The 13,921-nt window shown below is 44.1% G+C and overlaps 1 protein-coding gene across 9 annotated transcripts in view; it reads left to right on the top strand.

The window, feature by feature from the left end:
• Positions 1–13,906, top strand: part of LOC115136999 (unconventional myosin-Ic-like) — a 66,072-nt gene extending 52,166 nt beyond the window's left edge. For 6 of the 9 annotated variants that reach the window (XM_065024593.1, XM_065024597.1, XM_065024596.1 and 3 more), the window contains 16 exons: positions 177–257; positions 2,314–2,419; positions 5,056–5,173; positions 5,875–5,988; positions 6,610–6,686; positions 6,824–6,892; positions 7,248–7,332; positions 8,115–8,274; positions 8,920–9,003; positions 9,188–9,281; positions 9,393–9,448; positions 9,939–10,074; positions 10,282–10,352; positions 10,577–10,674; positions 11,010–11,167; positions 11,483–13,906. In XM_065024593.1, coding sequence (XP_064880665.1) covers positions 177–257; positions 2,314–2,419; positions 5,056–5,173; positions 5,875–5,988; positions 6,610–6,686; positions 6,824–6,892; positions 7,248–7,332; positions 8,115–8,274; positions 8,920–9,003; positions 9,188–9,281; positions 9,393–9,448; positions 9,939–10,074; positions 10,282–10,352; positions 10,577–10,674; positions 11,010–11,136 — 1,476 coding nt within the window. In that variant the 3' untranslated portion in view covers positions 11,137–11,167; positions 11,483–13,906. Of the gene's footprint in view, positions 1–176; positions 258–2,313; positions 2,420–5,055; positions 5,174–5,874; positions 5,989–6,609; positions 6,687–6,823; positions 6,893–7,247; positions 7,333–8,114; positions 8,275–8,919; positions 9,004–9,187; positions 9,282–9,392; positions 9,449–9,725; positions 9,872–9,938; positions 10,075–10,281; positions 10,353–10,576; positions 10,675–11,009; positions 11,168–11,482 lie in introns of those variants that run through there. The other 3 variants (XM_065024594.1, XM_065024592.1, XM_065024599.1) reach the window with 2 other exon arrangements.
• The last annotated feature ends 15 nt before the right edge of the window (positions 13,907–13,921 follow it).

Here is a 13,921-nt window from a genome sequence, read left to right as displayed (position 1 = left end):
GATAAGAGATGGATGATATCAGTGGAAACTAGACTAGACTCTAAGATTATGTTGTGTCACTGTGGTAGACTCTGTCTCTCCGTGTGTGTGTGTGTGTGTGTGTGAGTTTGAAGAGCAGTGTGGTAGTTCTAGTCGTAATGAGTTGTACTCATTCTCTATGTGTTGTCCATTCACAGGTCATGTGTATGTCTGATAATAAGATTCTGACCCAGTGCTTTGACCGGGCGGAGCTGAAGGACAGCAGGAGACCTGAGACGGTGAGAACAGCCGTTACCCTGTAGTACCACTCAGAGGGCAAAGGTCACACAATGTATACCGATACACAGACCCATATACAGTGGGGCAAAAAAGTATTTAGCCACCAATTGTGCAAGTTATCCCACTTAAAAAGATAAGAGAGGCCTGTAATTTTCATCATAGGTACACTTCAACTATGACAGACAAAATGAGGAAAAAAAATCCTGAATATCACATTGTAGGATTTTTAATGAATTCATTTTCAAATTATGGTGGAAAATAAGTATTTGGTCAATAACAAAAGTTTCTCAATACTTTGTTATATACCCTTTGTTTGCAATGACAGAGGTCAAACGTTTTCTGTAAGTCTTCACAAGGTTTTCACACACTGTTGCTGGTATTTTGGCCCATTCCTCCATGCAGATCTCCTCTAGAGCAGTGATGTTTTGGGGCTGTTGCTGGGCAACACGGACTTTCAACTCCCTCCAAAGATTTTCTATGGGGTTAAGATCTGGAGACTGGCTAGGCCACTCCAGGACCTTGAAATGCTTCTTACGAAGCCACTCCTTCGTTGCCCGGGCGGTGTGTTTGGGATCATTGTCATGCTGAAAGACCCAGCCACAATTCATCTTCAATGCCCTTGCTGATGGAAGGAGGTTTTCACTCAAAATCTCACAATACATGGCCCCATTCATTCTTTCCTTTACACGGATCAGTCGTGCTGGTCCCTTTGCAGAAAAACAGACCCAAAGCATGATGTTTCCACTCCTATGCTTCACAGTAGGTATGGTGTTCTTTGGATGCAACTCAGCATTCTTTGTCCTCCAAACACAACAAGTTGAGTTTTTACCAAGAAGTTCTAATTTGGTTTCATCTGACCATATGACATTCTCCCAATCTTCTTCTGGATCATCCAAATGCTCTCTAGCAAACTTCAGACGGGCCTGGACATGTACTGGCTTAGGCAGGGGGACACGTCTGGTACTGCAGGATTTGAGTCCCTGGCTGCGTAGTGTGTTACTGATGGTAGGCTTTGTTACTTTTGTCCTAGCTCTCTGCAGGTCATTCACTAGGTCCCACCGTGTAGTTCTGGGATTTTTGCTCACCGTTCTTGTGATCATTTTGACCCCACGGGGTGAGATCAGGCGTGGAGCCCCAGATCGAGGTAGATTATCAGTGGTCTTGTATGTCTTCTATTTCCTAATAATTGCTCCCACAGTTGATTTCTTCAACCAAACTGCTTACCTATTGCAGATTCAGTCTTCCCAGCTTGGTGCAGGTCTACAATTTTGTTTCTGGTGTCCTTTGACAGCTCTTTGGTCTTGGTCATAGTGGAGTTTGGAGTGTGACTGTTTGAGGTTGTGGACAGGTGTCTTTTATACTGATAACGAGAGGAGGACAGAGGAGCCTCTTAAAGAAGAAGTTACAGGTCTGTGAGAGCCAGAAATCTTGCTTGTTTGTAGGTGACCAAATACTTATTTTCCACCATAATTTGCAAATAAATTCATTAAAAATCCTACAATTTGATTTTCTGGATTTTTTTTTCTCATTTTGTCTGTCATAGTTGAAGTGTACCTATGATGAAAATTACAGGCCTCATCTTTTTAAGTTGGAGAACTTGCACAATTGTTGGCTGACTAAATACTTTTTTGCCCCACTGTACACATGTCCTGTCTCATACACACTTACAAACAGCCACTTGTTTATGCTCTGTGGATCTTCCTCCCTCCACACTGAAGGGTGGAGTGAGTGACAGGGGAATCTCTGCTCCCCGCTCACACACTCAGGAATGCCCTGACACTCGGTTGCCCTCCACACACACGGTGGTCGAGGGTGTCGACTCCGTTGACTGTTTGTGTGCATTGTTGACGACGCATTCTCTCTCTCTCTCTCTCGCTCTCTCTCGTTGACCCTGCCCCCAAACCCTGTCACTGTCTGGGACAATGTGACCTGCACACTGGGACCTGTGTTCTGTCCGGTCTCTGCCTCAGTCTGGCCAGCAGCCGTCCTCCCTGCTCCTCTCCTCTTTCTGCTCGGTGCTCACTCTTTCTTCTCTCCCTCTGTCTCTGCCTCCAGGCAGCGACCCAGTTCAAGACCAGCCTGGCCAAGTTAATGGAGATCCTGATGTCCAAGGAGCCGTCGTACGTGCGCTGCATCAAGCCCAACGATGCCAAGCAAGCAGGTAGGATGGAACCGATGCCTTGCTCATACCGTGCTGTCAACGGGGTTGTATTCATTATTTATATATATATATATGAAATAGATATAGGGGAAACGCTGTGTTCATTAGGCACCAAACAGAAGCAAATGTACTGAAGCAAGGAGGGTCTACCACAACCAATCAGAAAAGCTTATTTTCATTTGCTGTCGAACAACGTATTGAAGCATTTAATCTTAATGATTTTTTTTCTCCCTTTTTCGGGATGTAAAATGCTTAAACTTAAACAACTAAAACCAGGTATGAAGTATGTAGAAAATATAATGTAGCCATATTTTTTTTTAGTAAGATCATCTCTGAGAACTAACAATCATCAAAAATAAGAACTAGACAGTCGGAGAATCACAAATTCTAAAAATGTTGATTTTATTATGTTTTAGGACATTTGAGGTCAGAAGTTTACATAGACCTTAGCCAACTACATTTTAAAGTCCGTTTTTCAATTCCCTGTCTTCGGTCAGTTAGGATCACCACATTATTTCAAAAATGTGAATTGTCAGAATAATAGTAGAGAATGATTTAGTTCATATCTCATCACATTCCCAGTGGGTCAGAAGTTTACATACGACCAATGAGTATTTGGTAGCATTGCCTTTTAAATGGTCCTCAAATGTTTCTGATAGCCTTCCACAAGCTTCCCACAATAAGTTGGGTGAATTTTGGCCCATTCCTCCTGACAGAGCTGGTGTAACTGAGTCAGGTTTGTAGGCCTCCTTGCTTACACATGCTTTTTCAGTTCTGCCCACATATTTTCTATAGGATTGAGGTCAGGGCTTTGTAACGGACACTCCAATACCTTGACTTTGTTGTCCTTAAGTAATTTTGCCACAACTCTGGAAGTATGCTTGGGGTCATTGTCCATTTGGAAGACCCATTTATGACCAAGCTTTAAATTCCTGACTGATTTCTTGAGATGTTGCTTCAATATATCCACATAATTTTCCTCCCTCATGAAGCATTCTATTTTGTGAAGTGCACCAGTCCCTCCTGCAGCAAAGCACCCCAACAACATGATGCTACCACCCCATGAGCTTCACGGTTGGGATGGTGTTCTTCGGCTTGCAAGCCTTCCCCTCTTTCCTCCAAACATAAGGATGGTCATTATGGCCAAACATTTTTGTTTAATCTATTTTTGTTTCATCAGACCAGAGGACATTTCTCCAAAAAGTACGATCTTTGTCCCCATGTGCAGTTGCAAACTGTAGTCTGGCTTTTTTATGATGGTTTTGGAGCAGTGGCAGCTTCCTTGCTGAGCGGCATTTCAGGTTATGTCGATATAGGACCCGTTTTACTGTGCATATAGACACTTTTGTACCTGTTTCCTCCAGAATCTTCACAAGGTCCTTTGCTGTTGTTCTGGGATTGATTTTCACTTTTCGCACCAAAGTACGTTCATCTCTAGGAGACAGAACGCATCTCCTTCCTGAGCGGTATCACGGCTGTGTGGTCCCATGGTGTTTATACTTGCGTACTATTGTTGTACAGATGAACGTGGTACCTTCAGGCGTTTGGAAATTGCTCCCAAGGATGAACCAGACTTGTTGAGGTCTACAATTTTCTTTCTGAGGTCTTGGCTGATTTTCCTTTTGATTTTCCCATGATGTCAGGCAAAGAGGCACTGAGTTTGAAGGTAGGCCTTGAAATGCATCCACAGGTACACCTCCAATTGACTCAAATGATGTCAGTTAGCCTATCAGAAGCTTCTAAAGCCATGACATCATTTTCTGGAATTTTCCAAGCTGTTTAGAGGCACAGTCAAAACTTAGTGTATGTAAACTTCTTACCCACTGGAATTATGATACAGTGAGTTTTAAGTGAAATAATATGTCTGTAAACAATTGTTGGAAAAGTTACTTGTGTCAAGCACAAAGTTGATGTCCTAACCGACTGGACAAAACTATAGTTTGTTAACAAGAAATTTGTGGAGTGGTTGAAAAACGAGTTTTAATGACTTCAACCTAAGTGTATGTAAACCTCCGACTTCAACTGTAATTCAGATAGCATAAGAACACAGAAAAAGCCATGGCAGGAAATGTAGCTTTGAAACTGCCATTTTTCTCTCAGTCCAATGTCAAAATGTATCGAATTGCAGGAAATGAGCTTTAAAACTGTGAAATGGCCTCTTAGCCGTTAACTCTGCTATCACACTCAGTTTTTCTGTGCCGGTTCTATATCATTTTTTCCTAACATCTTGTCTGTCTTGTGTCTACGATTCTTAATTCTGACCATGCGTTTTGATTGTGTCCAGCAACATCAATGGCAGCACTGTTCTTCACACTGTGTTTGTCAGTATATCGATCCTTTGTCAATAGATGGTCTCCTGTCTGTTTTTCTCCTCACTCCCACCGTCCTTATTGTCCATTGTCCACTTTTCTGGGAATAAGTCGGATGAATGGTGTGTTATTTCTTTTATTTGCATAAGCATCACGCGCTACTGCTCCGGTATGCTAACAACTGTAACAACAAACCATTCAACAAACAAACAACGGAAAACGTCAATAACAATGTATTGCAATCTCACCAGTTATGTACTACTGTAACTCAGGCTAATGTGGTTTCTCTCCCTCTCACCTCTCATCTCTCACCCCTCTCTCTCTCAGGACGGTTCGACGAGGTTCTCATCAGGCATCAGGTGAAGTACCTGGGTCTGATGGAGAACCTCCGCGTGAGGAGAGCTGGCTTTGCCTACCGCCGCCACTATGAGACCTTCCTCCAGAGGTGATTATGGCTCTGAGCTGGTCCTGCCTGGCTCTGAGCTGGCTCTGAGCTGGTCCTGCCTGGCTCTGAGCTGGCTCTGAGCTGGTCCTGCCTGGCTCTGAGCTGGTCCTGCCTGGCTCTGAGCTGGTCCTGCCTGGCTCTGAGCTGGTCCTGCCTGGCTCTGAGCTGGTCCTGCCTGGCTCTGAGCTGGCTCTGAGCTGGTCCTGCCTGGCTCTGAGCTGGTCCTGCCTGGCTCTGAGCTGGCTCTGAGCTGGTCCTGCCTGGCTCTGAGCTGGTCCTGCCTGGCTCTGAGCTGGTCCTGCCTGGCTCTGAGCTGGTCCTGCCTGGCTCTGAGCTGGTCCTGCCTGGCTCTGAGCTGGGTCTGAGCTGGTCCTGCCTGGCTCTGAGCTGGCTCTGAGCTGGTCCTGCCTGGCTCTGAGCTGGCTCTGAGCTGGCTCGGAGCTGGCTCTGAGCTGGCTCGGAGCTGGCTCGGAGCTGGCTCTGAGCTGGAGCTGGCTCGGAGCTGGCTCTGAGCTGGCTTGAATGTCGTTCTCTGACATTATAGGTTTATTCAATGGCAGATTCATGACTTATGTTAGAAAATCAGTACACCTGCAAGTGACTAATCTCCACAACTGTTCAGTTAGTGATATAACCTAAATGTAATATTTTTCATATAATATACCAGTGTCTCTGTGTGTTGTTTTGTCCATCCCTGGCAGGTATAAGTCCCTGTGCCCGGAGACCTGGCCTAGCTGGCAGGGCAAGCTGGCAGACGGAGTCTCCACACTGGTCAAACACCTGGGTTACAAACCTGAGGAGTACAAACTGGGCAGGTGAGACTCTTATCCGGTGACAACAGTCAAGGCGGTACACACACACACACACACACACGTGTTAATTCTAGTGAACTACAGTACATGCATCTCCCATTTGTTTATCTACATCCCATCTCCCTAATGAGTTCAGTGCCCACTTAGTGCTGATCTAATCCCATAACTGTGTCTACTCTCTGGGAAAGGCTTAAGTGACCAAAGTCAATTATTTCGTCAGGGCTGAACTAAATCCCCCCCATGGTGCTGAACACGCTCAGACTGCCCCTGTGTGTTGTATAAAGGTACACTGAACACGCTCAGACTGCCCCTGTGTGTTGTATAAAGGCACACTGAACACGCTCAGACTGCCCCTGTGTGTTGTATAAAGGCACACTGAACACGCTCAGACTGCCCCTGTGTGTTGTATAAAGGCACACTGAACACGCTCAGACTGCCCCTGTGTGTTGTATAAAGGCACACTGAACACGCTCAGACTGCCCCTGTGTGTTGTATAAAGGCACACTGAACACGCTCATACTGCCCCTGTGTGTTGTATAAAGGCACACTGAACACGCTCAGACTGCCCCTGTGTGTTGTATAAAGGCACACTGCCAGCTTAGTGGAGCTCCGTTTGCTTTCCAGATCCAAAATCTTCATCCGTTTTCCAAAGACTCTGTTCGCCACGGAGGACGCGCTAGAAACGAGGAAACACAGCCTTGGTGAGCGAGAGTCACATATCACATGGTCTTACTTGACACCCATCACCTGCTGTCTGTCTGAACTGTTGTCTCTCCGCGACGATACAGTAAGTAGAGTATCTGAACACTCTGAACATCTTTTGTCTCTCTCTCTTCAGCCAACAAACTGCAGGCATCCTGGAAGGGCTACAGCCAGAAGACCAAGTACCGCAAACTCCGATCATCAGGTAGGAGGGCTTCTCTTCTCCCCTACGTCTATAGACCCATGTGTCATCAAGCATATACTTCCTCTACATTCACCGTGCGTGTCTATTCGATTACGCTCGTCTTGTTCAGTTGGACGACGGATGTTGTATTAAGCGTCTCAGAGTAGGAGGGCTGACTTCGGATCAGTTTTGCGGTTGTTTTTTCGATCGCAAGGAATAAGATTGCTTTTGACAGAAGGGACCTGATCCTCAATCAGCACTGCTTCTCTGAGACACTTGATACATACGGGCCTAGGTCTCGATTCTCTCTTCCAATGGATCTGGATGAACTTTGTTAAATAATAAGTAGGTTGGTAAATTGTGTGTCTCTTTCCAGCGGTGGTGGTCCAGGCGTGGTGGAAGGGCATCCTGGCCTGTAGGAGGGCACGGCGTAGAAGGGAGGCCGCCAACACCATCCGCAGGTGAGGCTCTTCTGGACACAAGATTTATTTAACTAGGATGGTGAGCGAAGGTTCATGAATATTCATTAGATTGCCGTTATTGTCAGTGGTGTAAAGTACTTAAGTAAAAAATACTTTTAAGTACTGAAGTTGTTTTTTTGGGGGTGTCTGTACTCTACTTGACTATTTATATTTTTGACAAGTTTTACTTATACTCAGCTACATTCCTGATGAAAATAATGTACTTTTTACTCCTTACATTTTCCCTGACACCCAAAAGTACTCGATAAATTTTGAATGCTTAGCAGGACAGGAAGATTGTCCCTGGTCATCCCTACTGCCTCTGATCTGGTAGACTCACTAAACACACATGCTTTGTTTGTAAATTATGTCGGAGTGTTGAACAGTGACCCTGGCTATCCGTAAATTTAAAAAAAATTGTGTCATGTTGTTTGCTTAATATAAGACATTTTAAGTTATTTATACTTTTACTTTTGATATTTAAGTACATTTTACTCTTTTACTCAAGTAGTATTTTACTGGGTGACTTTTACTTGAGTCATTTTCACTGCTTTCGGCTCAATGGGTTCCCTTGGATTACTGAAGTTATATACGGGTTCTATTCTAATGGAGAAACTTGTGGAAAGCATTTACCTAGACAATATCCACTCATGTTTTGGACACCTATGGTATTTGCAGTGTTGTGTGTGGATGTATAGAAATTCTTATCCATTTGTTGATTCATGTGTGCAGGAGTGTTTACAAAGCTCTCTCTCTCTCGAATTTGCCTCTCTCTCGCTCAGGTTCATCAAGGGCTTCATCTACCGCCATAATGAGCGTTGTCCTGAGAATGAGTACTTCCTGGATTATGTGCGCTACTCCTTCCTGATGAAGCTGCGCAGGAACCTCCCCAAGACAGTCCTGGACAAGAGCTGGCCCACGCCCCCGACCGCCCTCATCGAGGTAACGCAACTTTACATGAGACACTGTGTAAAGTTGCACTCAGGCCCTACTTCCTGCTTTGGGGAACGTCCCGCGTCCCCCTTGCGCGAGCCACGTCTTTCTCTGGGGACAAGCAGTCTTCATGACACAAACTGTTCACACTCCTCTTGTTGGTGGAGAGAACATTTTGCAGGTTTAATGGTGATTTCTTGCCATTCTATACATATTGCCATGTCTAATGTATATTCATGGGATATTTGACTGACTCAAACATTACAACAAAATCCACGGGCTAAGAAAACCTAGCTAAAAAAACGTTAGCTGACATGGGCTAGTTGATCTGGATATTACTTACAAGTTATAAATAGCTGTAAGGTCTGCAATGACTGACATGACAAGAGGAAAACTGATGGTGCACAACCCAGTTTCTAAATTGCACTTTACAACTTTCGAGAGTAAGTTGAAAGCAGGACTAATATACATATTTTCTTTGGGGGGGGGGCCCTCGTGCGCCCCGCCCACATCCCCGCTGACCCCTCGCGCCCAACGGTTTGTGAACCACTGATGTGGCCGTCATTGAAATTGTCTGAATTAAGGCATTTTTTTTCTTGATGACGTGTTTTAGTAGTTAAAATGGTACGTGACAAGTCCTCCTCCGTCCAATAGGCGTCGGAACGGCTACGTAAACTGTACATGCAGAACATGGTGTGGGGCTACTGCAAGAGGATCAACCCAGAGTGGAAACACCAGGTAAACAGGATACGATAGTATAGTAGTACATCTGATATCTTTCAAATGTATTCATAGCTCTTCATCAGTCCGCAGAGTTCAGAACTTTAAAGACTGTCAATGTGGAGTGGTCTTCTCCTCCTTCTCCTACCAATATAACTTTTCTACCAAACTGTGTTTGTCCGTTCTCTCTCTGTCAATGAAGTTGGAGCAGAAAATGGTGGCCAGTGAGATCTTCAAAAACAAGAAGGACAACTATCCCCAAAGTGTCCCAAAGCTCTTTGTGGGCACAAGACTCAGTAAGTGCCTTGATTAACACAGACACACACACACGCATGCAGGCATGCACTCACGTGCACACACATTATACACACACAACTAACGTTCTTCCTGTGCCTCTCTCTCCTCAGATGGAGAGGAGATTAACCCCAAGGTGTTGCAGTCACTTGGCAGTGAGAAGATGAAGGTTAGTGCAGTACTAGCATGTTCATATGGCCATTCAATTCTCTACTTATGTAAGGTTGGATATTTGTCTTAATATATAGTCAGTACAGTATATTAACGTGTTATTGATTCTGAACTCTGATCATTTCTAGCCTATTTAGTATCGTAGCCTACAGTTCAAATGTATGAATCCACCCTCTGTGTATCTTCCCCACTGTCTTTCCTCTGTCCAATAAAATACAAAATCCTTCAAGATATATTACAAGCCCCACTAATAATGTCCCCCTCCCACTCCTCAGTATGCAGTCCCAGTGACCAAGTACGACAGGAAGGGCTACAAGACTAATAATGTCCCCTTCCCACTCCTCAGTATGCAGTCCCAGTGACCAAGTACGACAGGAAGGGCTACAAGACTAATAATGTCCCCCTCCCACTCCTCATTATGCAGTCCCAGTGACCAAGTACGACAGGAAGGGCTACAAGATTAATAATGTCCCCCTCCCACTCCTCAGTATGCAGTCCCAGTGACCAAGTACGACAGGAAGGGCTACAAGGCGCGACCAAGGCAGCTGCTGCTCACCTCCAACAGTGCCGTCATCGTGGAGGAGGCCAAGCTCAAGCAGCGCATCGACTACGCCGCCCTCAAAGGTCAGCGGTCACAGGGTTCGGGGGAGAGGATGGGTCGGGGGGTCGATGGCATTTCAATTGACGTTTTTGCTTACTTCTTAAATTGAATGAATTGAAATGGAGTTGTTTTCTGGGGTCCTTACAGAGGCCATACTGAGTTGGTCTGAGTGATGCTCGTAGTTCTCCCATTGACCATTTCTCTTCCCTGTCTGTCTGTCTGGTCCTCAGGCATTTCAGTCAGCTCTCTCAGTGATGGCGTCTTCGTACTGCATGTGCCCACTGAAGACAAGAAACAGAAGGTGAGGCTGACCTCAGCTCCATCTTACGCAGTCATAACCCCATTACACACGGGTTATGACATACTTAACCAATGCCTGTTAGGTGAAGTAGCCTGATCCCAGATCTGTTTGTGCGGTCTTGCCAACACATATTGACATTGTCACGCCAAACACAAATCGACCTGGGACCCGGCTAGTAGTGAAGATGGACCTCTAACTCCTCTCGTATCTCCTCTGGTCTGTAGGGAGATGTGGTGCTGCAGAGTGACCACATCATCGAGACCCTGACCAAAGTGGCCATCTGTGCTGACAAGGTCAACAGCATCAACATCAACCAGGGAAGGTGAGTTGTTGCCCTGACACAGATACCCGGAACTAGATGAGCCGTATACCGTGTTAATCAGCGGAATGTCAGCTTTCATTGAAAAATAGCTGTACGTTCCTAACATTTACAGTTCAGACTTTATAAATATGTAACACGCTCTTGACGCACGTGTTAAAGGGGCTCACAGGGAGTACTACCATCATTTGTTAGGACCTGAATTCATAGACACCAGTGATACATCACCATCTGCAATCTGATTAGTTTGATTTGATATCGTTTTTTTTTGGGGGGGGGGGGGGGGGGGCTGTGAATGAACTGCACCTAATATCTCTCTCTCTCTCTCTCTCTCCCAGTATAACGTTCACGATGGGCCAAGGTAGAGAAGGGATCATAGACTTCACCTCTGGCTCTGAGCTGCTGGTTGCCAAGGCGAAGAATGGCCACCTCTCAGTGGTGAGTCGGAATAACGGAGGGATATAGAGCGTCAGTCCTCCCCTACAGGACTAATACAGTAGGTTGGAACATCAATACTGCATGATTGGAGTCGGTGTTGATTGATTAATTATCCTGCACTCGTATTTCTATAAGCTCATTGTACTTTACTTTTGAAGCTGGTGGTTGTTGTGTGAAGTCTACAGCATAGTGTAGGACATGATTGTTTTGTTAACGCACCCTGTTAAACTGTACATTGATTTTCATTGTAGGTGTATCTCGGGTAGAGACCATTTTTGTTCTGCATGTTTACATTGTGAAGATAACTTGAAACAATCATTGATTGGTTAACTTCTTTGTAATGGTTACCTCTGTCTTCCCTGAACTATTTCAGACGGCCCCTCGACTGAACTCTAGATGATAGCAATGACTGATCATCTGACCACGCCAAGGAAGTCCTTCCTGGAATACACTCCTATTCACCAATCTCAACCGCAGACCAGGCTCTGCCTAAGCCAATCAAATGCCAGCTCTCGCTACACGAACGGCATGTGCTTCCAATTAAGAAAAAGTCCAGTGAAACTAATTGATATTTATGTTTATATATTTTGGGGAATAATACTTGTTATTTGAATATCATGATTTTATATATGAAGCCAAGGAATAACAATGTTTTGGTGCATTTTTTTCCTGCACTACTTCTGCCTGTCTTGCTTTATTTGGGAACATGACCAACCAATCAATGAGGGTGTATTGGGTCTCCTTTGCTTTTTCTTTCTGTCATTCTTTTTTCACAATATTTTCTCTGTTCAGCAGTGTAGACTTTACACCCTCTCTGATACTACTCTTTTAACTGTTTGGGGCAGAGGCTTTTGTTAAAGTGGAGATGCAGTACATGGCTGATGGTATGTAGGTTAGGTTTGTTATAAACTATCGAGGAGCAGGGAGTTTGGTAGAGAAGTTCATAAGAATAGTTGTTTTTTTTTCAAACTTGTTTCGACTCGGACACAATATTCTTGGGGTTTTTGAAACCGAAGGATATCAACAGAGAAGTCATGTGGGTGTGTGACCTTTGACCCAGAGCATACTGTCCAGAATGTGGTCAGAATTTGGTCTGTCCTGTGCCATAGATCACTGAATCATTCTTTGATGTAGATATCATGTAGCCCAAATTAAAGCGTAAACCAAAGCATTTTGGTAAGCAGAATGTTGAAATTAGATTTATAATGGAAACACCATAGTGAATGGTCTTTACAATATATAAGAGATAAAGAAAGTGAGAGAGGAATTAGGAAAAAGGCGTGAGAAAGAAAATGGGGGGGGGAATAGAAAACCGTTTATGTCTTTCCATTTATCGCTTGTTTGCTCCCAACAATTGTGCCTTTCTCCATTGCTAAATTATTGTTAATGGATTATTTATGTCGATACACCAATTAAACAATGACACTTTGGGGATGACATTGAGTCCACTGTTGTTAGAGACCGATATGTCTCGTTTTCCCTCAGGATGACCTGTGGAAAAATACTTCAGAGAAAGACAAAAGCATGCTGTACACACACACACACACACACACACACACACATTTCACTCCTAAGTTAAACCTGTAGAGTAAAAGACTTGGAAACATGCTATGATCCATTTGCTTTCCATTGTGTCAAGTTCCCAGGCTGCCATATCCGTACTCTGGTTATGTGTAGCAGCTCACCAGGATATAGTAGTAGTCAGAACACTCATTACTTATTTTACCACATTTACCAATCTTTTCCTGATGAGGATGTTTGTGCTAGCTTTGTGATGGGGACATGCTGTTATTGTTTTGATTGGCACTTCCAAACCCAGATCTTCAAGAGCGATGAGGCCCTATGCACAGCATTCAAGTGCAGTTAACTATTTCCCTGGTGTTCAATACTGACATCATAGGATATACTCATAGCCAAGGGTGTTCTTCACAGAAAGCACACGAATCAATGGTAACATCCTTAGGAACACTTATCAATCTTTGTAACAAACCAGAGGTCTATTGGTATGACCCACGTGGGTGACACCACCGTTCATAGATTGAATCTACGCACCTCTCCCCAGCTGTGACTTTCTGAGCTGCGTTTCGCTCTTCACATTCCTGTGCTGCTGCTTCTTTGCATTGCCTCTTGAGTGCCCCTCCCCTCCTCCCTCTATGACCCAGCCTCTGAACTGTGTACAGCTGACAACCCAATGAATGAACGGTAAGACAGGTGCAATATGCCTAAATAAAGGTGTGTTACTGCACTGACATTAGACAAAGAAGCAATAGTGGATGCAATGTCTGTTGAATGATTATATGTCACTTAAAGTGTTATTTTCCTGGTTGGAGATGTGTTTGCTTCGCCTGGTCCCAGATCTGTTTGTGCTCGCTTGCCAATTCCAATGCCAGACAGCACAAACCGATCTGGGACCAGACTATTGTGTTCTGTGCACTAATAAGAAATTTGAGCCAAGTGAGGCTTTGTAAAAGTGTAACATGCATTTTGTCTTGTTCAAAATTTGTTGTTAATGTGCCTTGAGTTTAATAGGAATACAACCAATTTTGTATGAAATTCAGTGACAAATACCTCCTTGACGATGTCACTTATTCCAGAGTAAAAAAAGTATATATATATATACACCTCAATCTAATTCCTCCTTTAAAATGTCATAGATTTTCTGTAAAGCCTGTCTCCCTATGTTTAATCATTTACAATACACAAGTTTAGTCCTGAGTTACTGTATGCACAATCATGTAGAATTAGACCATCACACTAAAGAAAATACTAAAATGTCAAAATAAACTTATTGATTCTGTCTGGGTCCTTCATT

This window comes from Oncorhynchus nerka, linkage group LG11 (genome assembly GCF_034236695.1).
Source record: "Oncorhynchus nerka isolate Pitt River linkage group LG11, Oner_Uvic_2.0, whole genome shotgun sequence".
Taxonomy (NCBI): domain Eukaryota; kingdom Metazoa; phylum Chordata; class Actinopteri; order Salmoniformes; family Salmonidae; genus Oncorhynchus; species Oncorhynchus nerka.
Note: the sequence above shows the minus strand (reverse complement) of the source record. Positions and strands in the feature narration are given on the sequence as shown.